The sequence below is a fragment of the Podarcis liolepis genome, assembly GCF_965112155.1.
Source record: "Podarcis liolepis genome assembly, chromosome: 17".
Lineage (NCBI taxonomy): Eukaryota > Metazoa > Chordata > Lepidosauria > Squamata > Lacertidae > Podarcis > Podarcis liolepis.
In genome coordinates, this window is record NC_139571.1 from 6,187,264 (window position 1) to 6,214,464 (window position 27,201).

General features: G+C 47.8%; 2 protein-coding genes across 6 annotated transcripts; one reads left to right on the forward strand and one right to left on the reverse strand.

Annotated features, from left to right (window-relative positions):
- Window positions 1-187: 187 nt before the first annotated feature.
- On the reverse strand, window positions 188-11,694 carry WDR13 (WD repeat domain 13). 3 transcript variants are annotated; one of them, XM_083483071.1, is made up of 10 exons: window positions 11,303-11,694; window positions 8,309-8,395; window positions 7,102-7,342; window positions 6,114-6,223; window positions 5,737-5,867; window positions 4,861-5,168; window positions 4,266-4,446; window positions 4,036-4,177; window positions 3,723-3,841; window positions 188-3,494 (listed from the first exon to the last, which is right to left on the reverse strand). In XM_083483071.1, the coding sequence occupies exons 1-10, from the start codon at window positions 11,380-11,382 to the stop codon at window positions 3,310-3,312; spliced, it is 1,584 nt and encodes a 527-aa protein (XP_083339197.1). In that variant the 5' UTR covers window positions 11,383-11,694; the 3' UTR covers window positions 188-3,309. The 3 variants fall into 3 exon arrangements, with proteins under 3 accessions (XP_083339197.1, XP_083339199.1, XP_083339198.1); XM_083483073.1 differs by lacking the exon at window positions 11,303-11,694 and adding an exon at window positions 9,780-10,341; XM_083483072.1 differs by lacking the exon at window positions 11,303-11,694 and adding an exon at window positions 8,952-9,073.
- On the forward strand, window positions 9,296-27,201 carry LOC310696931 (outer kinetochore KNL1 complex subunit ZWINT-like). 3 transcript variants are annotated; one of them, XM_083483126.1, is made up of 10 exons: window positions 9,296-9,377; window positions 17,468-17,567; window positions 17,669-17,780; window positions 18,808-18,974; window positions 20,958-21,014; window positions 21,118-21,269; window positions 22,318-22,489; window positions 22,568-22,707; window positions 25,641-25,800; window positions 26,795-27,201. In XM_083483126.1, the coding sequence occupies exons 1-10, from the start codon at window positions 9,310-9,312 to the stop codon at window positions 26,873-26,875; spliced, it is 1,209 nt and encodes a 402-aa protein (XP_083339252.1). In that variant the 5' UTR covers window positions 9,296-9,309; the 3' UTR covers window positions 26,876-27,201. The 3 variants fall into 3 exon arrangements, with proteins under 3 accessions (XP_083339252.1, XP_083339253.1, XP_083339254.1); XM_083483127.1 differs by lacking the exon at window positions 9,296-9,377 and adding an exon at window positions 14,756-14,862; XM_083483128.1 differs by lacking the exon at window positions 9,296-9,377 and adding an exon at window positions 17,140-17,333.

A 27,201-nucleotide genomic window follows, 5' to 3' on the forward strand; every position in this document is an offset into this window, starting at 1 on the left:
TTTGAAGCAAAAACTCAGATAACTTCAGTGTGTGTGGCAAGTGGGAACTAGAAACCAGTGTTAGCCTAACACATTCCAGAAAGTCATTCCAGTTCTTCAGCTCATTCACTTGTTTTGTGCTACCTGCATCAGCCCTAAGAACTACAAAAGGGGGTATACACTAAGGTTTGGAATACAGAACTGAGGCTTTACTAATTTCAGGTAATTTTATTTAGCATCCATTTTCCATGTAGCTGTCATTCACACAAGTAATCAGCTGTATAAATCCGTGGTAGGGAACCTCGAGTCTAGGGGCCAGGCCTCTCTATCCTACTTCTGTAGATAATTAAATGGGACATCTCTAGGTGCAGCCCCTCTAAACTGAGAGTTCACGAAGAATAAGGATACTAGGTTTGGATGCCATGTTAAATGAAAAAGAAACTAGCATGTCATGTGTGGAGAGGAAGTTAAGTGTTTCCGCATTTTCATTCAGTGTGCAAGGTGGAACTTGATCCTGCTTTGCTCTGTCCATTTCAGGGGATAGTCCCTGGCCCTACATCCTTGTAAATCTCTCTAAGAAATATCAAAAGTCTATTCACACACTTGTTCATTCTTCATTGCTTAAAACTGAAAAAAGCTTTTAGCGCCATCAATCCTGCTTTCATTTTAGTGAAATGCAACATATTTGACTTTCACAGTGTATAAACTCAAGAAGCTGCTTAGTATGATGCCTGGTAATGATGCTATGCTTTTTTGCTGACTGAGGTTATCTGTTTTTAATAGTTGCATGCCAGGCAAATTTGTAATAGGTGATCTTTCCCCCATCATTTTCATTTCCATGAGCTGAATTTCTGCATGTCATGCAACTATTACAATGTGGTGTGGAAAAGCAGTCCGCTTCCACCACTCTCAAACAGGAGAATGCTGGTAGCACCCAAGCTCAGGTGCCATGCAATTCTTGCCAGAAGAAAAGGGCACTCCATCATTGGCCCATGGCAAAGGAGACAGGTCTGTGCACATATTTAAGATTAATAGTGTTGTTCATTTATTCCTAATGAACCGTGAGTTACAACTGACGTTTGTTATTGGTTTGCCACTGGTAGTTTCTTTGAGGAAGACAAATGGTGAGCTCTGGGTAGTCTGAAAACAGCAAGGCCAGGGGAGGAGCAAAGCTTGCTCCTTCTCACTAAAGCATAGTGAGACCAAACTGGGCCATTGTTTAGTTTATTGCGCTGTTGTCCAGGTTGCCAGTGTGTTATATTTTTTGTATCACCATTCATGTGCCCGAGAGATTCCAATGCCGTTAAAAACATGTAGTGTAGTGACTACACTTGGAGTGCTCTGTACAGTGCTGGTTGCCACATCTCAAAAAGGTTGTTTAGTTTGAGAGGATGCAGAAAGGCTGAACTAAATAAACTGAGGTTTAGAATACTTCTTATAATAAGGAAAAGGCTATGGTGCTTGGGGCTTTTAAGTTAGGGTGGGAAAGCAAGTATGAGGGTATGACAGGAACTTATAAAATTGCGTAGTGTGGAAAAAGTGGGTAGAAATACAATTTTCCATCCTCATTACACTGGAACCCAGAGTCATTCAATAAAGTTGTTTGGCAGGATATTTTGGAATGACAAAAGGAGGTTCTTCAAACAGCACTTTTTCTTTAAAAGTTTGCTACCACAAGATGTAATGATGTTCACAAGCTTAAATGTCTTTGAAAGGGGATTTGCCAGATTCATAGAGGACAAGGCTATTGGGCTACTAGTTTTGAAAGCACTATTTCCTCAAGATTGGAGGAAGTATGCCTCTGAATCTATTATTGATCTTTAGCAACAAGGCTATTCTTCTCATGTCTTGCTTGTGGGTTTTCCAAAGGCATTTGGCAGGTCAAAAAATGAATGCTATTCTAGGCTGCATCAACAGAAGTATAGTGTTCAGACCAAGGGAAGTTATACTACTGCTCTATACTGTCTTAGTCAAATCACACCTGGAATGCTGTGTCCAGTTCTGAGTGCCACGATTCTCTCAACCCTGCAATAGGCTGTGCAATCTGTTTGCTGCAAAGATGTGGCTGGCTTGCCACCCCATGTACAGGATCCCCTTAGGTGAACTCATGTTCTTCATAAGGTGACTGATGTGGTACCTATGAGGAAATTTGAAGCACCATCCCATCAGCTCTTACCTTCCACATGCCTGCCTGAAAATCCTACCACTTACTTTTTTCAAGTAAAAGTGAATTTAGAAATCTTTTCTCCTAGTCCACAGAAAGAACAAATTTGAGGAAAAAGCAACTATCACAGCCACAATACAGAAGAGTTTCAATACAACTAACCCCCTTCCCTGTTACAATGCCACACATGCTGTGGAAGATAAGTGGCAAAAAGCAACTGCATTAAGTAGCTGCAAAGTTCAATTTAGCAGACTCTACTCCACCACCTGCTTTTGAATACAGTTGTCAGGAATGTTCCAGATGAGTTTCTTGATATTCCAAACACATTCCTAGTAATATTTCAAGCAAGCTGTGTTGGTGTGCAAGCAAATCTATTCAGCACCTGCAGTTTCCTCTTCCCGGTAATCGGAAGACATTTCATCACTGGTAGCTGTTCCTGAAAAACATGCCAGAACTAAGAGCCCAATGTAGACACGAGCTGCAAGATTTTTCATGTTGGAGGGGAATCTGTCCACAAAGTTGTAGCTGCAGAAGTTCGCATGTCCAACAGGCACTCTTATAAAGCAGGCTGATCCTTCCAAGTTGATGGCTCAGTCTGGCACTTGAAGGAGGCAAAGAGAAGATGCAGCTTTCTGGAGTTTGATGTCCTTGGTATTTCCAGGAAGGAATGGACCATTGCAACAGCAAAGTAGTTATGCAGCAGCAAGGAGCAAGCTACTACTAAATGGGAGCTAGGACCACTAAATTTCATGCTCATGAGCCAAAGAACCCATGTAGTCCCAATTCCTATGCTGCCAGTTGGCAGAGAGGCTTGCAGCATTGTTTACCACCTTCCCTTTTGGCATACATTGTGTCCTGTTGATTACAGCCAACAGCAACCTGGACATCTAACACATAAACCACAACAGAAGTAAGCCAAACTTCTCACAGGATAACCTGCATCCTTTGTCTGCTATACAAAATCCCACTAATTGAAAACCTGGGAAGAAATGGATGCTGGTTCACTGTAAAGATGTTCTCAGTACTTTCACAGCTGCAGAAGATATAAATAAAACTACCAGCAAGAGGAGGACAAATGGTGTTTAGGGTTCCTGACTTTCACCCAGGCTGTCTCCTTCAACAATGTTGAGTGAGTGTACTTCTTTCCACTCATCAGGGGAGAAATGCTACTTCTGTTCTCTTTTCCAGACAATAACCATGCCTTTGGCATCACTGGACGCCAACAGGCTCTCATCACAGTTAAAGCTGACATCCAGCACAGCAGCACTGTGACCTTGTAGTTTGTTGACTATAGCCTTGGTAGCTCGCTCCACGTCAAAGAAGTAGACACACATATCCTCACTGCCGGTCACTGAAATGCACAAAGAGAAGTAATTAGAGAGGACAAAAGCTTCCCTGTTTGTTTGTTTTTTGTGGGGTGAGGGGACTAGGCTCTGCAATAATTATGTGTCATACAGATTAGCTGCATGCAGGAGCAGAGTTGCAGGCAAGGAAGTGGCAACCTGCAAGAAATTCCAAGTGAGAATGTCTTGTCCAGCATCCCCTTTACAATGAGAGTGAACTCTCATGGGCATCATACCAATGCAAGCTCCCTGGCGGAAGGACATGAGGGGGCAGAAGATGCTGCGGACAGGATGCGAGCTCTGCTGTATCTGGAAACTTCTCTTAAGCTGGAGTGTCCCTTCGTTGTCCACTACCCTGTCAGGAAAAAGTAGCCAAGAACAGACAATGGATAAATAGCTTAATCATAGCAAACTGCTTCTCTGCACATGCATTACACAAACATGTATCACATATTCTATCCTCTAATATGGGGCTCATTGGCACTCTGCACATATGAGTAGAGCAAGTGTCTGTCTTCTAGCATGGCAATGCCATGGAAAGCCCCTCACCTATATAGCAGCAGCTTGTTAATACATGCATTGATGAGGAGGGAGGGGTCCCGTGCTTCTCTGCTGATCCAAGAGCGGGCCGAGATACTGGTGATAGAACTGCCCTCGTTAACTACCAGCCGTTTTGCCTTGGTCAGTTTTCCTGCAGGGGGGAAGAAGGAAGCAGAAGGCTTGAAGCCAATCTGTGCTAATCCTTGTCCTTACTATGCTCCCCATCCCACTCCACTCACCTGTTGCCATATCAAAGAGGAAAGAAAATATGCTGCCTTTGTCATCTCCTGCCCAGAGGATACGGCCAGGGGAATCAAAGGAGAGAGACAGCACTCGGCCAGTTAGCTTGCTTGAGCCACCCTTCACTTTTTTCCCTGTTGAGATGTTCACCACATGGAGGTTGTGCTTTCCATTCCCCACCTTATGGACAAATAAAGATGTCAGTTTCATACTATCCTACAGAGCAGAAGAATGAGCAACAGGCACACACTCTTCCTTTTCTCTTACCCCCCAAGAGACTCTCCCCTCACCACCATCTTGGTTAATTATGGACCTGAAACACCTAGAGGAGAAAGTTTATGTTTTTATCTGTGCCAAGTCCCTTTGACTTGTGACCACACTGCCTTTGCTTCACCCCCAGCAGTACTGATTCCAGTCCCCATTTCTTTTGATTCAGCCCACTTATTACGTACCTACATCATTTGGGGGTGGGGAGAAAGGAAGAAACCTCAACTGTATGCAAGCACATGTCCCTTGTAGGGGAAAGGCCCAGTGCTTTGTTTATTCGCTCAGGTGGAAGTGGGCAGGGGCACTATATCCTAGGCCTTCACTCACCACCGTGAGATTATTGTTCATGGGCTGGAAAGTGCAGCAGAGCAGCTCAGAGGCATCTGGATCTGGAATTTCCCGGATGCACTTGCCATCCTCTGTAGCCCATATGCGCATAGTGGCGTCAAGGGAAGTGGAAACAATGATGTCGTTGGAGAGGGACCAGGCAAAGTCTGACACGCCACGGCTATGTCCCTTCAGCACCCGCAGCACCACAGGGGGAGTTGGCACTAGCTGGCACACAGAAATGGTACCGTCCAGAGAACAGCAGGCTAATAGGTGTTTGTCATCATTGGCAAACTGAACCTTGGGCACTGGGGAAGAAAAGGGGAAATGGTTGTTAGCCGGATGTTGACAGCAAAGGCAAGAGCAGCACCAGCACCCGCCCTCTAAGAGGCTGACAGTTTTAAGGGATTCTTAATTATTTCCATGCACTCCAGCTACAAATATCTCTCTGCCAGATACCACTCAGAACACGATTCCCTTCTTGCATCAACACAATTACAGAGCTCTCTAAGGAGCATTTGAGAAAGGCTGTGGGGGAAGGGAGGCTTTGTGTTAGGCTACTTAATAGTTAACAGCTGCACTTAAGCATGCTTATCAGCAAAAGCAGCAACACCAGCCTGTAAAGGCTTTTCCAACCCTCCACTTTCCCTTGCTCGCTTCCACCTCAAGAAGGCAGGAATAATAATCTCACTACTTGTCCTGGAGTTGTCTGTTTTGGTTTTTTTGCAGGGGTGTGTGGTGTGTCACTTCTATATAGTTCTCTCCAAAACACAATCTTCATTGTCACCCTGGTTCATATGACCAATGTGACATCAAAAGACAACATGGAGACAGTTAGTAGTTAACCCATGACACCTTAGCGACTGCTCTACTCACCAGCCTCATCCACGTGCTGGTCAAATATATGGTACATGCCAGCAAAGGCGTAGTTCTCACTTAGGGTGGTATCCCCAGCCATTGCACGGCTGGCCTCTGCCACCGAAGTGGGGACAACACTGCCAGGGGGTCTAAAGGGAGACACAAGTCATTGTTATGAAATAAGCACACCTTATTTCCAATGGAATGGGTGGTGGGGTGGGGAGACCAGTATGGGAGCATAGAGCTTTTGTCCTGACTGCTTCACCTGTACTGGAGTCAGAACAGCATCCAGGGTTCTGACAAAAACTTGGAAGTCAAAGAATTGGCATGCACCAAATGAGCAGATGAATGCCATGCTCGCTTTTAGCCCCAGATTAGATCTGTCGGCCTTATACCTCTCATCGTAGACAGCTCGGTTCATTTGCGCCTGCAGCTGGTAGGACCCTCGGCTGACAGAGCGGCGGTGGCCTCGGGCACCCAGTGCCCTTGGGTCGTCATCAAAATCCTGTGGCACAATGCATAAAGTAGTTACATTGGAAGATAGCAAGGAGCTAGATGACACACTGTGCTGGGTGCATTACTGAAGGAAGCAGAGACAGGCGTATCTGCAAGGTCAGGGATTCCAGAGAGGAAGCAATGAGAAGATGAGGAAACGGACGCCAGCACTTAAGTTGCAGAGTGCCTTTATAAAAGACTCAGATTTCTAACCTGTGCTTCTGTTCCCTCTGTTTTGTTTGTCTATTTTCTAATCCTGATGACTAAAATTGTGTCGGGAGGCTTTTAATGAAGACTCTGGAACCTTTGCGGAGGGAGGAATACCTCTTTAACTGTGCCCGTACCTTGTTCTGCTCTCTACATTCCCATTTTTCTTGTCTGTTTTCCCAAATCTGCCAAATTTTCTGAAAATCTGACTATTGGGATTGGAATTATGTGGGCAGCTCTATACAAATTTACTCCGCGTATGTCTATTGCACATGCCATGGGCATAGACAAGTTTTTTGTTAGGGGGAGCAGAACCAATGTGGTTGGTCAATTAAGTATTTCTATTGTTTTACTTGATCTGGAGGGGGGAGCTGCCCCTCCCTGCCCCCCCCCGGCTATGCCCATGGCACATGCATAGTTTAGCTTTGGCTTCCCTGGGGGACAGATTACACACAGCCCTGATCCTACTGGACAAGAATACTGTGCTGCACGGAGTGGGAGCTCAAATGCTCCTGTGTTGGCAAGGAATCATTCTCTCCTCTGAGCAAGTGCTGACCTCGGCAAAACACCTACGGCCCTCTTCCCACCAATGGAATAGGCTTCATTTAAATACATAATGTTCCAGGCCAGATGCACAGGGCTGGTGTTACTCTCTTCGTCCCCCCGGCTGCCCTTGGTTACCTCCATGCGGTCAAGTGTGGTACGACTGCTTCGGACAATGCTGTTGCTGTAGGCACGGAAGCTGCTCTGTTCTGAGAGGGGGCCGTAGCGCTGGGCCAGGAGCTGGCTGCGCAGCCGCAGGTACTGCTTACGGAGCGAGGGGTCGTAGCCGGCCTTGGCGTTGTCCCGCAGCAGCTGGCTGCGCCGGCGGATGTACTGTGTGCGGAATTGCGGGAAGGTTGGGGTGCGGTATGCGTTGTACCTGAAATAGGGGTTGGTGCATCAGCTGTTGGAAGCCCGAGCCTGCCGCATTCTAATTCAGCTCACCCTGCTCTCCTTTGCTCTTTAGCATTGTGCTGGGGTTGGCACCAACTGAACGGAGAGAATCTCCTTCAAGATTCCCCTGCAGCACAGTATCTTGCATTGCCACGCTGTGGTCAGTACTCCAGCTCATAACAGTATAATGGCATTATGCAATATATTTGAGGCCACCAAATGAAAAACATTCAACAACTGGAAATAAAATCCCTTTGGTAGGAAGTCAGATTTGAGGAACCCACCCATTCACCATCTACCTCTAAAATGTTGATATTTTGCTTCTAAAACTTAGTTGTCAAAAGACACAAGACACTGACCCTTTCTCAGGACATGACTTTAGTGGAGGTTTGATCCTATTGGTCCGGATACAAGCCTCCCCCAATATAGGAAGCACCCCTAAAAAGCACCCCTGTAAGAGCATGATTTTATACAGGCCTGGTTTGGGGAAGAGCGGAATGCAGCCTATATTCAGACCAATATGGTAATTCCTGCACTAATTGAAAGTACGGCATCAAAAATGATTGACTCACCTGGAGAAACTACCAAGGGTAATTGTGAAAGCATATTTGATGTTCCCACCAAACATGGATCTAGAATTCTCACACAAGACACCCATCTCCCTGAACAATTAGACAAGACTGATTTAGCTCCTTCTCTGGACTTGCTCTTCCCATAATAACATGGGGACCCGTGCAGGATCAGACCAAAGCCCCAGCATCCTTTTCTTACAATGGCCAACCAGATGGCGGTGGGAAGCCCACTAGCAGGACCTGAGAGCAGTAGCACTCTCCTCATTTGTGATTCCCAGCAATTGATATGCAGAAGGACACTACTTCCGCCAGCACACGTAGACCCCAACAGCACAAAGCACTGCCCAAGACCCCTGCGGGCCCTACTCCTTTACACTTACCGTGCGTCTACAGCCAACACTTGCTGCCACACTGCTGCCATGCCCCACACTACCACTGGCCGCTCAGGGGAGCTTGTAAGTGGGCGTCTGCAATTGAGAAGTCACAGAGAAATCAGCTTCAGAGATGGGCGCAGAGAGGGATTAAAGGCTTGCGCAACAGTGATGGCCCATCCATTAGCATGCAACTTCCAGGCCAAGAGGCGCACAGATGGCTATGACAAAAGAAGCCTTAGCTGTGAAACTGGCCATAGGCAACTGAAAGGGAAGGCACACTCCCCTCCCACAGGAAAAACAGCTCTGTGACAGTGCTTCTGACATGCTAAGGAAGAGCCAATTGAAGCAGATGATGGGACTCGGTCACCAATGGGTGTGGTGGTAGTATTTTGTTTCCTGCAGCATAAGGGAGAGCATGAATTGTGCGTCCCACATACGGGAGCCACTGTGTAGTCTGCTGACTTGTTTTACTGGGAGGGAAGAAAGGTTTGGATTTGACACTGATGTTCCCTCCACATAACAGACAGCACTAATACAGGGAATGGATATGGGCCACAAGATTGCAAAAGGTACTAGAGCAGGGATTGCAAACCGTCCAGTCAGGAGACCTGCAGCATGACTCTCATCTGCCCCCTCTGCAGATTATTACCTTAATAATTCTTGGCAGTTCTTCCCAGGGAGGAGCGTCCCTCCCCTACAGCGGTTTTGCAAAAGGGGCCCAGTCCCCATAGCTTAAGAAATTGGCCATGCCTGCATTAGAGCATCCATACGAGATAGATAAAGAGTGAACCCTAAGCCAAATCCAGCCTTTTGCACGGTGCCATCTGGTCTCTAATATCCCCCTACACGCTCCCCAGAAAAGAGGAAGGTCAGAGGGGAATATGCACCAGCATCATCTGCGACAACTGGACTTTGCAGTGGGCAATTTTTGCTGGGTCTTTCCTCAAAAGGGGCCTAATTTCTGATTTGGGGGAGGGGGTGACGAAAAAGGGAAGAACGGGCTCACGATGCGGTATGGTATCACGGGGATGAGAAGCAATGACAGCCTGATTTGCTGGAGGAGCGGAATAATCCCGTAAGCATTTTTGATGGGAGGAGAATTAATTCCCTATTACGTGGGGGGTGGGGAGAGACGCGAAGGGAGAAGCGACGTTTGGGGGGGTGATGGCATGGGCTGGTTACTATGGTGATGAGAAGAGGACGGGGGGATGAAGGAAGGCAAGGGAAAGAGGGATGTGGATGCGCTGAGAAAGGGCCTGTGTCCGCGGGCTGCCCCGAAGGCAGGGAGACCACGGGGTCTCCATGGCGACCACCTCGCCGGAGAGGCAGGCGAGGCCAACCTTGCAAGGGGCGGGCTCGTTTCCACGGCAACCGGACCCGGGGAGAGGGAGGGGGGCCTCATCCTGCGAGGGCAGCCGGCCGGAGGGTCTGATCGGGGTCCCGCGGGTGGAAGGGGCGCTGGGGACGCGGGCGGTACCTGCAGCAGCGGCTCCCGGGTCCTCAGCCGCGGCGATGGCCGGCAGCGGCAGCAGCAAGAGCAGCGGAAGAAAAAGGCGGAGACGACGAGGAAGGCGGGAGGAGGAGGAGCACCGGCGGCTCCAGCCCACAAGGCGCGGCGGCGGCGGCGGCGGCGCATGCGGGCCCGGCGGCGCCCGGCCCTTCCGAGGCGGAGGTGGCCGGGCGCCGCTTAGGGGACGCGAGTGGCAGGCCGCCGTCAGCCGCCCAGAGGTTGCTCGCCGGCCTCGCTGCTCAGCTGCTGCGGTGCGCGCGCTCCAGAGCACGTGCAGAGTGCAATCTCCCCATCGGGGATGAGGCGGGGCGGGGGCGGGTAGCGACCAACTGGTGAGATTTTCAAAGCGGACGTGAACCCCAGAATCTTTGTCCGCGTTTGTAAAACAATAACACAGAACAACTCCTCCTCTGCCCTCCCCCGCGCCGCTTCTCCTTTCTCCACTGCTCCTTGCAAAGTTCATCAAAAGGGGCTTCGTCCAGCCTCGACGTCGGAGCCACTTCCGCTGTCATAGGAGCCAACTCCTAGGGACCCAGGTCCCTCCCCCCACCTCCATTAAAATATTTGAGGGAGACAGACGCCCCCAAGTGGATGGGCATTGCCATTCAGATAGTGTGCGTGTGATCGATTATGTGCCACAACCCCAATGTTTTATTCAACTTGGCACCCCTGCCCGTAGTCATCACAAAGTCCCAATATGTGTTTGGAGGGCGGAGGCATTTGGTAGTTTTGCATACACTGGGGGAAGCTTTTGCTGAAACTGCGTTGCACAAAAGTGACTCCTAGAACTGAACGGAGATGGGGTAGTTGGAGGTCTGAGACCTCGCTTTATTAACCCTTAAACTCCAGGCTCCAATATAGATGATAATAATAGTAACAGTAATAGTAATAATAATAATAATATACCCCGCCCATCTGGGCAGCTTACAACACGTATAAAAACATAGTACAATAAGTTGCATAATAATATTAACTATATAGCACTGCTAGGCTGCAGAGTACCCTTGCATCTCACCCTAAGAGGTTCGTGCCTAGAAGGGCTTGCAGTCTTCATTAGGGCTAGGGAGTGAGTGGGGAGGAAGAGACCAGAGGGAGGGAGGTGCAAAGGCAACCGAGAAATACCAGTCTCCAATTCAAGAAAACAGGGTGGAAGGAATTTGGGCGATGCCAAACCCTTGTATAGCAAGTTGCGCCTGTTAACCCTGCCTGCCTCTGCGCTCGTCAAACCGCTCTTGTGCCACTCTGCTGAATGAAGAGCTCTGCGCCCTTGCAGAATCTCTTGTTTACGGTACCAAAGCGATCCAGAGCAAGGAGAGCAAAAAAGGATGGACTACTTAAATATCAAGGAAAGAAGCAGGGAGAGTTCAAGCAGGAGTTGAACAGTATGCCAGCAAGCATTTCCTGTAAAATGTCTGTACAAAGTTTTGCAAGCCACCCAGCCAGAGGCCACACCAGGAAGCTCAAGGAAAAAACAAAGCAAGGAAACTTACTGGAATCTCATCCAGCTCGAGTTGCCCCAGCTGCTGCCACTCACAGAGCTTCTTTTCCTCCTCTCCGGATTCCACTCCATGGCTTTCCCGAGGAAGCCAGATGCACCTGCTAGGCTGCAATCTGGGCCTTTGTAGAGAGGGTGGGGCTGCTTGGGAAAGGAACTGGTGATAAGGAAGGCCAGTTCTATCTGTGTGTGTGCACGCGCGTAAGTAAAAAAAAGTAAGTAGTTCAAATTCCTGGAGAGCCTGATATAAGGCTAGGTGCCTCAGAGAGGCATCTATAGGCCACCTAGAGTGGACTACTGTATGAGATTTTACAATTACAGCCTGAGCTTTCTGTTCATTTTCTCACAAGTCCAGCCCCGCTGCTTCCAGTGAGATGCTCCACTAAGCGCTTACAAGAACTGCAGCCTTCATACAAAGCTACAGCTAAGTTTACAATGTATTTATAGCCCCAAACATAATTTATTTACTAGAGAAGTAAGGCAAGAGCAGAAGGTGTTTTAACTCTAGCTGGACTCATAGAAGTAAAGCAAGATGATTTTCCTAACATGGAGAAAAGTGGGAATAAGAAGCTTAACTACGGGAGAAGTTAGAAGAAAAAGTAGCAGTCTTAAAAGGCAGTATACCCACACAATCTTACATGGAAGTAAGACTCCCTAAGCTCTGTGGAACTTCTTTCTGACTAAACATCCATGGGAGCTGTAAGTTGAATATAAACCAGAAGTTCGTAGGACCAGAATAAAATGCAGGAAAGAACTAGGCTTATTCATAAAGAAGCTGACAGACAAATGTCTCACAATTATGCATATGCGCATATGAACCACAACCCTGGATTTTATCCTAAGCTCTTAATGAGGAATACTGGGTGAGAGGCACAGAAGAAAAAATCTGCCAAATTCTCCAGTTTCTTGCTACAGCTTCATTGTGACTATACCATCCAGAGTAACTTAAAAATATGCATAATACGCATTGCTGTCAGCGTTTCCCTTTTTTAAAGGGAAATTCCCTTATTCCGAATAGGATTCCTCGCAAGCAAAGGGAAAAGTTGACAGCTATGATAATGCGACAATCCAATGCACATTCGCCTGGGAACAGACCTTATTCAACTCTGTGGAAATTACTTTTGAATAAACATGGCTAGGCTCATGCTGTACAAATGCCTGTCAGTATTGCTGTCTAATTTCTTTCCAATTAATGACACCAAAACATCTCCCAAAGTTACTTTAAGTTAAAAAAACAAACAAACACTTCACTAAAGCTGGTGTGCTTAGATGTTCCTTGATGGTGGCCTGCGCCAGGAGGACCCTCTGGGACAGGGGTCTGCAACCTTTAAGACAAAAAGAGCCACTTGGACCCATTTCCGAAGAAAAAAAAACCGGGAGCCGCAAAACTCGTCATTATAAAAATAACTTTTTTGTCACTTTTTAAAATTATTTCTTTGTTTGACCCCTCAGAATTACTCCTCCTCATAGAAATAAACGTTAAATTAACAAGTTACCTTTTTTTTGTGTGTGTGTTCTTCACTCCCCTTCAAAACAGTGACCAGCGTACATGCCCCCTTTCAATGCAGTGACCAGCGTACATGCCCCTTACAATGTAGCGGGCGGACGGGTGGGAAGGTGACATCGGGACGGTGCGTGACTAACGCACGCACCGCCCCCATGCGACGTCACAGCCAGTACAGCGCCCGCCACAGTGGGGAGTGTTGGGGCGCACAATGCGCCTCCTCCCCTCGCTAGTATCTGCCCCGGAGCCGCGGCAAAGGTGTAAAAGAGCCACATGCGGCTCCGGAGCCGCGGGTTGCAGACCCCTGCTCTGGGAGAAGTGGTATTCCACATCACACCATCATCTCTTGTGAACCGCCCTGAGACCTCCAGGTATAGGGTGGTGTATAAGTTGAAAGAAGAAGAAGAAGAAGAAGAAGAAGAAGAAGAAGAAGAAGAAGAAGAAGAAGAGGGTGCATGATTAATGGTGGCCCAGAGCATACTTTTGGAAGCCTTACTAGTGGGCATACTCACTATGGGTGGTATCCTGCTGTCATTGACACCCAGGGAAGGGACAGTGAGCAACACCAGGGAAAGTAGGGTGTTTCTAGGACTAAGGTGAAACTGAAGCTCTCGTTATTTTTGCTGTTGGACACTGCATGTTGTTGAAGTAATCTTGTTATAACACTGAAATGTCATTTTTTTGAACGTTATTATATTTCATATTGTTTTGCTATGCTATCATGAAATTGTTTTTGTAGTATTTGTTTAAAATGCATTATTGTTTTCTTTGTTGTAAGCTGCTTTGAGCATGATTTTTGGGGTGTGGGAAAGCATGCAAATAAAAGGAATGGATGGAGGGATGGAGTAGACACACACATTACCAATTTTTTTTTAATGTCCTTAATTGTGACATGCACCCAAATGAAGCTCTGGATCAGGCAGAATTCATCGACATCTTGTAGAGGGCACTGTCCATTTCCTTGAGTGTATTATTTGTTCTGGCCAGAAGCACATATTGGCGGGGGTGGGGTGGGGAGGGGGAACTCCAATTATTTCTAAATATTTTGGCTATTTATGGTGTTCATGGATGCCCTCGACCATTCCATTCACCCGTTGGAAAGCAGGATACACCACATCACAGAGGATGCTCTGCCATCTGCTTGGGCATTCTTCTTCGCCCTGGCCCAAAGCAGTTTTTGAGATGGGGATCCTCTCCGTTACCCATTTATGATGTTTATGGGGGTCATCACGCATTTAGGAACATTTTACAAGCAGTCGACTCCGGAATGAATAAACTTATTGCTGTGCTTGAGGAGGGGAGTCCCATAACCACGCAGATACACAGCATGAGTTAACCCAAGCTTTATTTCTGGGGCTGAGGGACATATAAACTTTGCTTTTCATTTTGAGGGACCTGCGTACTTTCGAAATCTCAAGCAAATAAGCAACTGGGAACAAACTTCAACAATGTGTTCAAAAGCAGACGAGGAAGAGGGAGTGTGTGAAACCTGCCTCTTTTCTATTTTTTTATTTAAATGTATTTTTATTAAAGATTTTCTTGATTTACAAAGGTTTGTGCAATGTCTCTCTCTCGTATTTTTTTCCACCTAACACTTAAAAAAAAATAAATCGGTTTCATTTGTTGAGACATTATGCCCATTTTCTATTTAATCTCATTCTTTTGAGATGGACCCCTTCCCCAGCCTCGGAAACGGCCAGTATGTCTCTTTTAGGCATTGAGCGTCTGCTGTTGTTGTTTTGTTGTTGTGGCGCCCCGACCCCTCTAGCCCCGCTTCCCTCCTCCCCACAATCCCCAGTCCGGCCGCCCTGCCAGACGCCTTTCTCAAAATGGAGGCGAACGTTCATTTCGGTCGCCGCCCATCTTCCCTCCTCCGCGCCGCTTCTGTCCAATGGCGCTGCGGGATCCAAGCCACTGGGCGGGGCATTGCTTGGTCTCCGAGCATCGATTGGTGCGCTTGGCGGGCGGAAGTGGAGCGATGTGGACTCAAATGAAAAGGCGCGAGGAGCGCAGCGACAGTGAGCGGCTATGGCGGCCTCGGAGGCTGCGGAGTGAGTGCTGTTTATTTGCCACTTATTCCCAAGAAATAGGGATTTTCTTAAAAAATATATACGTGCTCTGCTTTCTCTTCAGCTGGTATAAATCTTGTTTTAGTTTATTGCACGCGTAACATCGGCAATGTTTTCCAGGTTTTATATGTCTTGCCTTTTTGTGAACAGCTCAGGGACTTTTTTATATTTGGAACAGCCAAGCAGTGTAAATAAAGGCATTAAAACAATATGGGGGAAATACTCTTGTGCTAGTTCACCGGGCGACGGATGTATTTGGGTTCCAGTGGTTAAAGGGCTTCTGGGAGCGACAGGACTTTGCTTCTCCGTCTCGTTAACGCACTAAATTTTAAAAATCCATATAATCTCGAGAAGGTTAACAGCTTGAGACCGGTTTACCTACGAGGTCGCCTAAAACCACCATTTATACATCAAGCAGACTCGTTTGGGAGTACTTCCCCCGCTTTGCACTTAACTATTTCGTTGGGCATTGAAGGAAGAATGGTTTTCATTTGTATATACAGTACTGTATATATATATATATATATACACACGCATGTACATATCTTTGGTCCAGCTTGCTTGCGAGGTCGACTGGCCCTCCCTGTGCCCACTCAACCGCTCTGAATTGGGGCTACTGGCACTACAATTAAATTTAGATTTTATTGGTTTACAAATACAAAAAAGAAAACAAAGTTGTACATTCGAACTTCTTAATTACCTCTTAATTCCATTCTTTTGACTTCCCTCAATTTGTCTGAACTGCCTTCATTTTATAACTTTTAACACAATCCTACTTATTGTTATTTATTCTGGTAGCTTCAATTCATTATTTATACTTATTATTAGATTTTCACATCACAGAGCTAATTGGGGCTGCTGGCACTACAGCAGGTGCCACATAATACCCATTTTATGCACTTGAACTTGATCCTTTAGTTTGGCAGTGCCTACTCTTCGAAACTCCCTGCCTATTGAGATCAAGCAGGTGCCTTCACTGTACACGTTTCAGTGCCTGCGAAAAACATACCGTATTTTTCGCCCCATAGGACGCACTTTTCCCCCTCCAAAAATGAAGGGGAAATGTGTTTGCGTTGTATGGGGCGAATGCAGGCTTTCGCTGAAGCCTGGAGAGCGAGAGGCATCGGTGCGCACCGACCCCTCTCGCTCTCCAGGCTTCAGGCAGCTATCCGCAAGCCTTGCAAGCCCGGTGGGAGGTCCTGCCCGGTGCGCGAGGCTTGGGGCGGCAGCCTGTCGCCCGAAGCACGGGGAGCCCTCCGGAGGGCTCCCCGTGCTTTGGGCGAGTGTCTGCAAGCCTTGCGCGCCCGGCAGGAGGTCCCGTCAAGCGCGCGAGGCTTGGGGCAGCAGCCTGTCGCCCGAAGCACGGAGAGCCCTTCGGAGGGCTCCCCCTGTTTCGGGCGAGTTTCTGCAGGCCTCGCGCGCCCGGCAGGAGGTCCCGCCGGGTGCGCAAGGCTTGGGGCGGCAGTCTGTCGCCTGAAGCACTGGGAGCCCTCCGGAGGGTGCCCCGTGCTTCGGGCAGGTGAGCGCAAGGCTTGGGGCGGCAGCCAGGGCGGAGGGGGGAAAAATTATTATTTTTTATTCATTTCCCCCCCAAAAAACGAGTTGCGTCCTATGGGCCGGTGCGCCCTATAGGACGAAAAATACGGTAATTCTGCATTTCCCTAGTTGCTTCTGCTGCATTTGCTTGAAAACATTCTAATTTCAGGGGGTTGGACTAGGTGATCTGCAGGTCCTTTCCAACTCTACAATTCTATGAATTTTCCACAGACCCGTGGGTGTTCCTTGAAAGTCCATCAGGGGGTTGTTTGCTTATAAAAGTATATGCCTCCATCTCATAAAAGAGCTTATAACAATACGTATAACAAGTAAAACATAAGACACCATTTAAAAACCAGTACAAAATCGTTAATCAAGAACATATTAAACAGCAGCATAGACTTAACTGGTTCCTCAGTGAGGCAGTGAAAGAGCAGGCAAGTTTCCCTGTATAGAACAACTTTCCTGTCATTTCTGACCACCTGTACAGCTATATTTATTTATTTTATTGCATTTATATCCCACATTTTTTTCTGCAAGGACCTCAGTTCTGTGTATGTGGTTCTCCACCCCCTTTAATCCCCATAACAACCCTTTGAGGTGGGTCGAGTTTCATGATTGTGGGGATTTGAATCCTTGTTTCCCATATCCTAGTCCAACACTTTAACCATTATACCACATTGGTGTTCGGTGTGTTCAAGGTGTTGCTCCCTGTTTGCATAGAGCAACTCTGAACCCTGGTTAGCCTGGCAAGTATCCCAGCTGAGCTGGATGTATGCCCTTGGCGTGGACATCTTGTAACCTCCAGATGTTGAACTACAACTCCCATTAGCCTCAGTGTAGCCAGTGGTCAGGAACGATGGGAGTTTGTAATCCAACAACATCTGCAGGGCCCACAGTTGCCCACCCTGGACTAGGTAAGAATATGACCTTGAATCTTTCACCAGTATGGAGGGTCGCCGTGGCAGCTGAAATGCTTCCTGGGACATACAAAGTTTTGAAAGCGCTCTTTTAGTTTCTTGATGTTGTGGTTTCTTCATGTTCTCCTTAGGCTCCTTGCTCGGGTGAAGGATGCACTCGCCTTTGAGAGCCAAGCCCAATATGGGGTGGAGACTGACCTACCACCTCAGGTTTTGGCTGAGCATGCCGTGGTGAGTAGTAGTCCTTTTTCCCTTGGAGGGGATGCTGGCTCAACGGGCGGAGAGCTCCCAGGGTGCTGACTTGAACCCTGCTTTTGGTGCGTGTTTTCCAGAGCACCAGGCACGCCCACAAGTTTATGTTGATGCAGCTGCAAGTGCTGAAGTTCTGCCTGGATTTCCTTGATTCTGGACTTTGCGTTGAGAACGCCTCCAAATCTTCTGTTCGTGAGTATGCGTCCTGCACAAGTCACGGTTTTCTATGTGTCCAAACTAACGAGGGTGTAGTGTGAATCAAAATATCTCTAGTAGTAGATAGGTAGCCGTGTTGGTCTGCCATAGTCAAAATAAAAAATTCCTTCCAGTAGCACCTTAAAGACCAACTAAGTTAGTTCTTGGTATGAGCTTTCGTGTGCATGCACACTTCTTCAGATACGTATCTGAAGAAGTGTGCATGCACACGAAAGCTCATACCAAGAACTAACTTAGTTGGTCTTTAAGGTGCTACTGGAAGGAATTTTTTATTTCAAAATATCTCTAGTTTGCATATATTGAAAAATAGCCCTGCATTGTGGATTGCTTAGTGTAGTTAAACCTGTTTTTGGATCGACTCCCATGGAATTGTGCCGTAGCGTTGCACTACTGCTTTCCTCCTTGCCATATACAACCTTAAACTGTTTCCAGGGCCAAAATAGGGGGGGCAACTTACCTGTGACCCTCCAGATGTTGCTGGATTACAACTCCCATCATCGCCAGTCCATGTTGGCAGGTGCTGATGGGAGTTGTAGTCCAAAGCATCCAGAGCATGCCACGTTGGCCACCCCTGGATTAACAAATGGGGTTTTTATTTTTATTATTTCATTTATTAATTTAAATTTATTAATTTAATTTTTTTAATCTTTATATTTTTTTTAACTGCCTTGCATTTATTTCCCACAAAATAAAAATAAATGCAAAGCAGGAAATGACTTTTTTAAACTCCCCAGAACACATTCTGTGCTTTCAGTCCAAGTGCGCTCTGTGGAGCTACATTTCTTCAGCTGGTGATTGGTGGGTGTATTGGGCAAGCTGGTTTAATGAACATCAGCCTTGTTCCCTGGAGAGTTTATTTTTTTATTGTGGCTGGTCATAGTGTAGGTTGGAAACTCCTGCTTCTACTTCTGGTACTTTGAGAAACTCGGTGAAACGACTGTAGCGCCTCTTCTGTCTCCAAGGCTGATCTTGGGCTCCCCACTGCCGCCCCCTTCTCTTGCAGGACAGGAGGTAGCGGAAGCGAAGCAGGAGTGGAAGAAGCTCAAAGCTGAGTACCACCAACAAGTGGAGAGCATCCAGAAGGATGTGCCACGACTGCTGCTCAAGCTGGAGGAGGCACGGAACCGAGCTCAGCTCTTGGAAGAAGCTCTGCAACGCTACCAAGACAAGGTGCTTTGCTGATTAGGTGATGGGGAGCCTGGGATGGAGTTGTCCCCCTGGCTTCTGATTATAGCAAGAGTGGTGAACCTGTGGCTCTTGAGATGTTTCCAGACGTCAGCTCCCACGGCTCAGGAATGGTGGGAACTCTAGCACAACCAGACCTAGAGACCCAGAGATTTCCTGCCCTTGGATTAAAGCAAGCTGCCCATAGACAAGATGCTAAAGCCAGGGTGGCCTAGACATCTCGCCCAGCAGAATTTTGGAGGTCGAAGGAGGGGAAGGCAAAAACCCTTACAAAGATTCAGGCAGCACATTTGGAGGAGGGAAGCTTAAAAAGTAATTATTAGTATTAGTATTATTAAATTTGTATACCACCCTTCATCCATAGATCTCAGGGTGGTTCACAACATAAAATTACAATATAACCCCCCCAAAAAAGTGCATAATAGAAATGAGAACAAAAATAAACCAATAACCCCCCCTTCCACTGTTGGAAAACGCCCTGGGGTGCCCCTGCAGCCCCTGAACTCTGAGCGTCCTGCAGCATGTGCAGCTCTGGAAAAGGCATTTCCCTTCTTCTCCAGTGTGCTTCAGCGACATGTATCAAATGATATATGCACACTAATCTTCTAGCATAACACAGCAAGAAGACGATTTTCAGCATCTGCGCAGATGTTATTTCTGTCGTTGCAGAAGTGAGTCCCCGCGCCGCACTGCGCCGGTTTAGCACAGCGCGTGGGGACTCGCTGAGCAGGCTGCTTGGTTCGGGGGCGGCTCGTGAGCCGGTTAAATGACCCCCGTGGGCTGCTTGTGGCCCATGAGCCTTTGGTTGCCTACCCCTGCTCTAGTCCAACCACCCGCACTGCAAGAATCTCAACTAAAGCATCCATGATAGATGGCCATCAAGTCTCTCCTTAAAAACCTCCAAGGAAGGAGAGTCCACAACCTCCTGAGGTTCCACTGTCGAACAACTCTTACTGTCAGAAAGTTCTTCCTGATGTTTAGTCGGGATTTCCTTTCTTGCAACCTGAAAAATTAAATAACATGGTCTTCATGGCTAGTCCCCATTGATAGCCTTTATCCTCCATGGGTTTGTCTGGTCCTCCTTTAAAACCATCCAAGTTGACGATACAGTCATACCTCGGGTTAAAGACGCTTCGGGTTAAATCTTTTCAGGATACGTCCCGTGGTGATCCGGAAGTAACGGAACGGGTTACTTCTGGGTTTTGCTGCTTGCGCATACGCAGACGCTCAAAATGATGTCACACACATGCACAGAAGCGGTGAATTGCGACCTGCAGACGCGGGTTGTGTTCTGCTCACGTTGCAAACGGGGCTCCGGAATGGATCCCGTTCGCAACCAGAGGTACCACTATAAGGTAAAGGTAAAGGGACCCCTGACCGTTAGGTTCAGTCATGAACGACTCTGGGGTTGCGGCGCTCATCTCGCTTTATTGGCCGAGGGAGGCGGCATTTGTCCGCAGACAGCTTCCAGGTCATGTGGCCAGCATGACTAAGCCGCTTCTGGCGAACCAGAGCAGCGCACGGAAACACCGTTTACCTTCCCGCCAGAGCGGTACCTACTTATCTACTTGCACTTTGACGTGCTTTGGAACTGCTAGGTTGGCAGGAGCAGGGACTAAGCAACGGAAGCTCACCCTGTAGCGGGATTCGAACTGCTGACCTTCTGATCGGCAAGTCCTAGGCTCTGTGGTTTAACCCACAGCACCACCTGAGGTACCACTGTACCTGATGGCAAATTCTGTAGTTTAACCACATGCTGTGTTCATTGGGTTCAAATTCAAGAAGCCCCTTAGTAGCCAAAGTATTATAATGGAGGGTGGGATGGAGTACACCTTGCCTTTGTTTATATGTCCCATCAGGGATAATGCATGTTTGTAAGCCCAGCCAACAGTGTATATTGATAAGGCGTAGGTTGTGACCCAGCCATTTGGGATTCCTGCACTTACTTATTTTGCGTTTCCCTTGTAGAAACTGGAGATGGAGGAGAAGGCGAGGAGCGCTCAGAAGAGGCAGCAGAAGGAGCAGGTGGGGCTAACAGGGCAAGTGAACTAGATCTGAGCTGGTCTGGAGTGGGGATAGCAGCTGGTTGAGTCCCTTGGCTTGATCTTGGTTGTCTCTACCCTGGCAGGACGCCTTGTGTGAGCAGCGGCGGCGGCTGGAGGAGCGCATGGTGGAGCTGCAAGGCAGTCTGCAGGCGCAGCGCGAGGAGCTGCAGCACCTGCAGAGGGAGCTGGAGGAAGAAGAGCGGCAGGCCTGCGCTTGGCAGGAAGAGGTCCAGAGGTGAGGGTGCTGGTTCCGGCTGCGGGGAATGGAATCTGAAATGTGCCCAAGATTGCACCTGGGACTTGGAATAAGGAATAACGGCCACCCCCGATTCCATATCTGCAGTTGGGGCAGGATATGCACAGCTACCCCGCCGTTGAAACTTAAGGTTCTGCTCATGCGAGGAAAGATGCATGCTTGCAAGCGTGTGGCCCTTGCCACTTTTCAGCTGGGCAGCCAGAGGGGTGGCTGAGAAATTCTGCGGTTTCCTTTGTAGATGTGTGCAGCTCCCTGTAACTAATGGTGGTTGAATCAAACTATGCACAATAAGGGAATCATGTTACCATATTTTTCGCTCTATAAGACACACCAGACCATAAGACGCACCTAGTTTTTGGAGGAGGAAAACAAGAAAAAAAATAATCTGAATCCCAGAAGTCAGAACAGCAAGATGGATAGCCATAAGCTGCGCAGCGATCCCGCTTGCTGTCCTGGCTTCTGCCTTAGCCGTGTGCAGCCTCTTCCGGGCAGGGGGAGGAAGGCTCCCCCAAGAGCCCCGCTCCCTTTAAAGAGCGCGCAGAGCGTGTGTGCGGCTCTTGGGGGCTTTTCCCCGAGGAGGGAGAAGGGCAGCCCTTCTTCCTCCTCAGGGAAAAGCCCCCAAGAGCCGCACACATGCTCCGCGCACTCTTTAAAGGGAGCGCTGAGCAGAGCCTCCCGCCTGCATTCACTCCATAAGACGCACACACATTTCCCCTTACTATTTAGGAGGGGAAAAGTGTGTCTTATAGAGCGAAAAATACAGTAATTTCTATAATCCACAAGAGACTCCAGGTTACCTGGTGCAGAGTTCAGATTTTGTCTGTCTGGAGTACTCATTGCCTTATTTTATAGCATGGGTTAAAACCTTCAGTCTTAAGGCTGCCTTTAAAAGGTTGGGGTGGGAGGAATCCAGCCCTTCACTACTCCAGCCACCACCCTGACTGCTCCACCATGAGTCTTGTTGGAGATATGCCTCCATGTTTCCTCCTTTTTATTGCCCTGCCCTGGACTTGTTCATTGTCTGCAGGATCTCTGACTTCCGGTCCCTTCTGGAGACTTTGCAAGGGGTCAGGCTGCTTTCTGAGTCAAAGAGTGACCTGGAGTTTGAGCTGATCTCCCCAGCCCAGCCGGGGGCTGCCACTCCCCACGCCCTGAAGCTGCGCTTGCACTGGAGGGATGATGGCAGTGTCATGCTGCAGGTGAGTCAGAGCGAGAATCGGGTTCTGGCCTGGATCGGAGTTTTCAGACCGCTGACTGGATCTCCTTCTCCCGTGCAGAGTGACAGCCCTTTCTTCCCTCCCTCTTTGGTGCTTCCCGAAGGCACTTGCGGCAACATCAGAGCCATCGTCCTGGAGTTGCAGAATAGCTACTTCCAGCAAGCACAACTTCTGGCTGAGATTGAGTTGCTGCACAGCTGGTGAGCTTCCTTGCTTTTGTATGGCTTTTGTTGAGCCGTTTTGGGCCTCTGGAGTTCACGGTTGAGTTGAAGTTTTTCTGTCTTTACACAGAGAGGAAGTTGCAGGGGCAGGTGTAGCTCAGCACCAGAGACCTTGCTTTGATTTATTTCCTGGCGTCTCCAGTTTGGAGCATGTAGGGGAGCGATGCAGAGACCCGTTGCCAAATGAAGCAGACCAAGTGAAGTGGGGTTGGATTACAGGGGCCCCGGAACTGCCTTGGCAAGCCTGCTAGTTTATCTACTCAAATTGAATTTTTTTTTTTAATTTAGAAATTTATGCCCTCATCTTTTGTCAAGAATAAATGCAAAGCAGTAAAAATATAGATAATACATATAAAACACAAGAAAAGCAGCTCACGTCACTCAAATCAATTTTGTGTGTTGAATTCAAAAGCATAACCAAATAGCTGTTGATACTGAGATTCTGAATTTATGAGGAAGAACTATTAAGATGAGAACTAGGAATAGTGATAAAAAAATTCCTTCCAGTAACACCTTAGAGACCAACTAAGCTTGTTATTGGTATGAGCTTTTGTGTGCATACCAATAACAAACTTAGTTGGCCTCTAAGGTGCTACTGGAAGGAATTTTTTTATTTTGTTTTGACTATGGCAGTCCAACACAGCTACCTACCTGTAACTAGGAATACTGATGCTTATCTTTCTATGTCTTTATAGAGGATATTATAACGTGCAGTGAGGAATTGATTGTTTTTCAATCAGAGATGTATGCTTTATTGTTGGCAATACATCTTTGGGGGTACTGAACTGTGTAAAAATTATATATGATAATACTGGCTTGTGTCCGATGTTGGTTCCTACTCAGAGTTGGTCCATTGAAAGGAATGGACATGACTAATTTCAGCGCCTCTGCTCTGAGTAAAATTTAGTTGGGTGCAACTGAGCTGTATTGTGAAATTGCTTTGAGATACTCATACTTCAGAGGAAGCAGTTCATAAATAAGTGAAACTGACACCCTCAAAATAGCAGGATAATATAATTCAATATAAAAGCAGGGAGATGTAACTTTTCACCCACACGGCAAGGTTGGAAAAATAGGAAGGTTTTAATTGCTTGCCTGACGCTTGAGAGAGAGGGGGGCTGGCTTAACCTTTTCCAGGAGGGGAGTTAACAGCATGAGCGCTGCAGAGAGAAAGGTTGGCATTGTTAAGACTAAAGTGCACATTGCTCTGTTTCTTGGCCAGCTTCCAGTTTTTTGTGAATACGTCCCTTCACAGTGATGTGAAATCGACACTCCTGATCACTTGATAGCTGCTTCTTTCTTTGGCAATCACTCGTAGCCGAGTAAGATTGTCTTCCATGAACACGGTTTTAACAGTGAGTCCGTAAGTGACTGTGGAGGCCAATTCTGGATCCACACGTCCTTCCACAGTGGGGACATAGGTTTCTGGGAGGGAGTTGATCGGGGTGAGGGTTTTCTAAACATCTCCGTTTTGTCCTGAGTTCAAGCATCTTCAAAAGGCTATGACACGTTTGGTAAAGGCTGTTCTCCAACTAGAGCATTCGCAGGCCAGTGTTTCCCAGTTGCTGGTGTTTATACAGTGGTACCTCGGGTTAAGAACTTAATTCGTTCCAGAGGTCTGTTCTTAACCTAAAACGGTTCTTAACCTGAGACGTCCTTTTGCTAATGGGGGCCTCCTGTTGCCACTGCGCCATTGGTGCGTGATTTCCGTTCTTATCCTGGGGCAAAGTTCTTAACCTGGAGCAACCACTTCCTGGTTAGCGGAGTTTGTAACCCGAAGCGTCTGTAACCCGAAGCGTCTGTAACCGAGGTACCACCGTACTACATTTTTAAAGATTTGCCTTGAGAGAGGCTTTAAACCTCTTTTATTGACCACCAGCATTATGCTTTCCATATTTAAGTTCGGAATAGAGTACAGTGGACGCTCGGGTTGCGAGCGTGATCCATGCGGGATGCACGTTCACAACCCGCAGCATTTGCAACCCGCGCCCGCGCATGCACGGATTGCGCTTCTGCGCATGCGCAAAGCGTGATTTAGAGATTTGGCGCATGTGCGACCGCTGAAACCCAGAAGTAACCCGTTCCAGTACTTCCGGGTTTCGGCGGTCCACAACCCGAAAAACGCAACCTGAAGTGGCTGTAACCTGAGGTATGACTATAGTTGCTTTGGAAGACGATAATCAGGCACCCGCACAACATAACCAGTCCAACAAAGTTGACGTTGAAGAGTCATTGCTTCGACACTGGTGATCTTTGCTTCTTCCAGTACACGAGCATTAGTCCGCCTGCACTGATGCAGCTGTTTAGAGATATCTGTTTTGATGTGTTTTCAGACCCCAACTGGGATCTTATCTTTGTCAGAAACTCAGGTGGTCTTCTTAACCAAGCCACACTCTCACCTTTTCACTGCTCCTCTGGCTGGTTCTAAAGACAACTGAGAACGCTTGGAGCACTGAGAGTGCGTGTTTCAAGCCATTTGGATGAAAGCAAGGCTGGAAAAGAATGGAAGGGAGGCTGTGAGATGCCCTCCACCCCCCAAAACATCTGTGAACCTAGAAGATTCTGTTCCCTTTTAATCCCTTTTCATACTTGTTTAGGCACTGTACAGAAAAGAGACATGCCAAGGTATCTGCCAGTGGGCTCTTAGTAGGGATTGGCAGCTGGCAGCCTTGGGGCTGGGGCCGACCCCTGGCATCAATGAGACCTGGCTCTCTTGTGCTTGCTAGCCGTCACTTAGGCATCGGCCTGCCCTGTTCTTGGAGAACTGCCTGGCCTCTATGTGTAGTGGGGATTGCTACGTTCAAGGGAATGCCCTCCCATTTTGGAGGGAGGTTGTATTTCTGTCCCCATTGACTGTCTCCATGCCAGCCATTGCTGATGCCTTAACCCTCCCTCTGCTCTTCCCCCTGCAGTTTTGCTATTGATTGGCAGCAAGAGAAAAGGATTCTGAGTTACCTGAAGCCCAGCTCCACTTGTAACCTCTATGTGGAGCCAGGATACCCAGCCAGCGGTGGCATCTCCCTCTGCTCAGTGAAGGTGCAGCATGGCACAGTTGACGCAACTTCCTATAAGGTTAGCGCTGGGTGGGTGGTGATCTTGAATGGGGGTAAACGAAACAGCAAGAGTTAAGACTCTGAGGAGAGGAGGCTGTTAAAATCTTTGATCCTCTCGTGCCCAACTGTCCCACTTTTCTCTGTTCTCCTGCCTTCTGGCTAGAGATCTATTTGGGGTAGAAAAATGGGCACCAAACATTGGGGATGTGCATGGAAGTGCAGCTGTAAAGAGGAACTGTGGGTCAGTGCTTCTGCCCATGCTCATTCTTGACCCTTTGCTTCCAGCCCTACTAAGCATAGCTGCACTTGCTTCCTAGGTTGTTAGGCATGCAAATAGAAATGAGGGTGGGATTTGTAAAATGGCTGCTGATGTCCCAAAGCAATGGGGATTCCTAGGGGAATCACGTTTTTTTGGGGGAGAGGGGCCTCTTTCTGGGTGAAAGGCTAAAGGTCCCTCATCTATAGGCTTTTGCTTGCTTGCTTCTCTGTTTTCTGGCCGTAACCCTCCATCTCATGTTAAAAGTGACTGAAAAGGACACTGCGGTGGGGTCACAGAGGCATGAGATGCTTTTATGGAAGATATTTGAGGGGCAGTGCCCTTCTCTTTGTTTTAAGCAGTGGCATCAAACTCTCAGTAGCCTGCCTTGCACCAGTTAGACGAGATGCTCAGATTCCTGGGCATCCATTTCCTAGGAGCTCCTTGTGGTTTCCTGAGGCTGTGTGGTGTAGTGGTTAAGAGCGGTGGACTCGTAATCTGGTGAACTGGGTTCGCTTCCCCGCTCCTCCACATGCAGCTGCTGGTGACCTTGGGCTGGTCACACTTCTCTGAAGTCTCTCAGCCCCACTCACCTCACAGAGTCTTTGCTGTGGGGGAGGAAGGGAAAGGAGAATGTTAGCTGCTTTGAGACTCCTTTGGGTAGTGATAAAGCGGGATATCAAATCCAAACTCCTCCTCTTCTTCTTCTTCTTCTGAGCCCTGGCCATGATGCACTAATCTTCTTTCTTTCTGGCAGCCCCCTCAGGAGAGACCTTCGCTGCGGGACTGGCTGGAATATCTCAGTGCCGTGGACTTCAACGCTCCTTTCCTTGCCTGAGCAGCTGCTGCTCCCTCTGCCCATGGAGGGTGAAGAAAGGTTTGGGACTAGAAGCTTGCTAAGGAGCTGCTCTCCTTGCCTCTATCCTGGGGAAGGAGAAGAGACTTAACCAGGGACAGCTGCATTCTCCTTTCTTGTGCTGGCCCATTTCAGTTCCTCCCTCCTCAACCCCTGGTCAGTTTTTATTTCTTTGACTTGAGTGGATCTTCCTCTTGTACATTTCAAGCCCCCTCTTATCCTTACGTGTGTTTGTGTCTGACTTTACTTCTAAACATTCTGAAACTTTACTGTTTTCTGTTCAATAAAACCCTGCATCAAATTAAAAA

What these genes read in the sequence shown, in the direction of transcription:
- LOC310696931 (XM_083483126.1), top strand. Translation starts at nt 9,310, where the DNA reads ATGCGGTATGGTATCACGGGGATGAGAAGCAATGACAGCCTGATTTGC. An exon ending in CGCCTCCAAATCTTCTGTTC is followed by an intron (nt 17,781 to 18,807) that starts GTGAGTATGCGT and finishes CTTCTCTTGCAG; the next exon opens with GACAGGAGGTAGCGGAAGCG. An exon ending in TGCAACGCTACCAAGACAAG is followed by an intron (nt 18,975 to 20,957) that starts GTGCTTTGCTGA and finishes TTTCCCTTGTAG; the next exon opens with AAACTGGAGATGGAGGAGAA.
- WDR13 (XM_083483071.1), bottom strand. Translation starts at nt 11,382, where the DNA reads ATGGAGTGGAATCCGGAGAGGAGGAAAAGAAGCTCTGTGAGTGGCAGC. An exon ending in CCACACTTGACCGCATGGAG is followed by an intron (nt 6,224 to 7,101) that starts GTAACCAAGGGC and finishes ATTGTGCCACAG; the next exon opens with GATTTTGATGACGACCCAAG. An exon ending in CGAGCTGTCTACGATGAGAG is followed by an intron (nt 5,868 to 6,113) that starts GTATAAGGCCGA and finishes GTCTCCCTTTAG; the next exon opens with ACCCCCTGGCAGTGTTGTCC.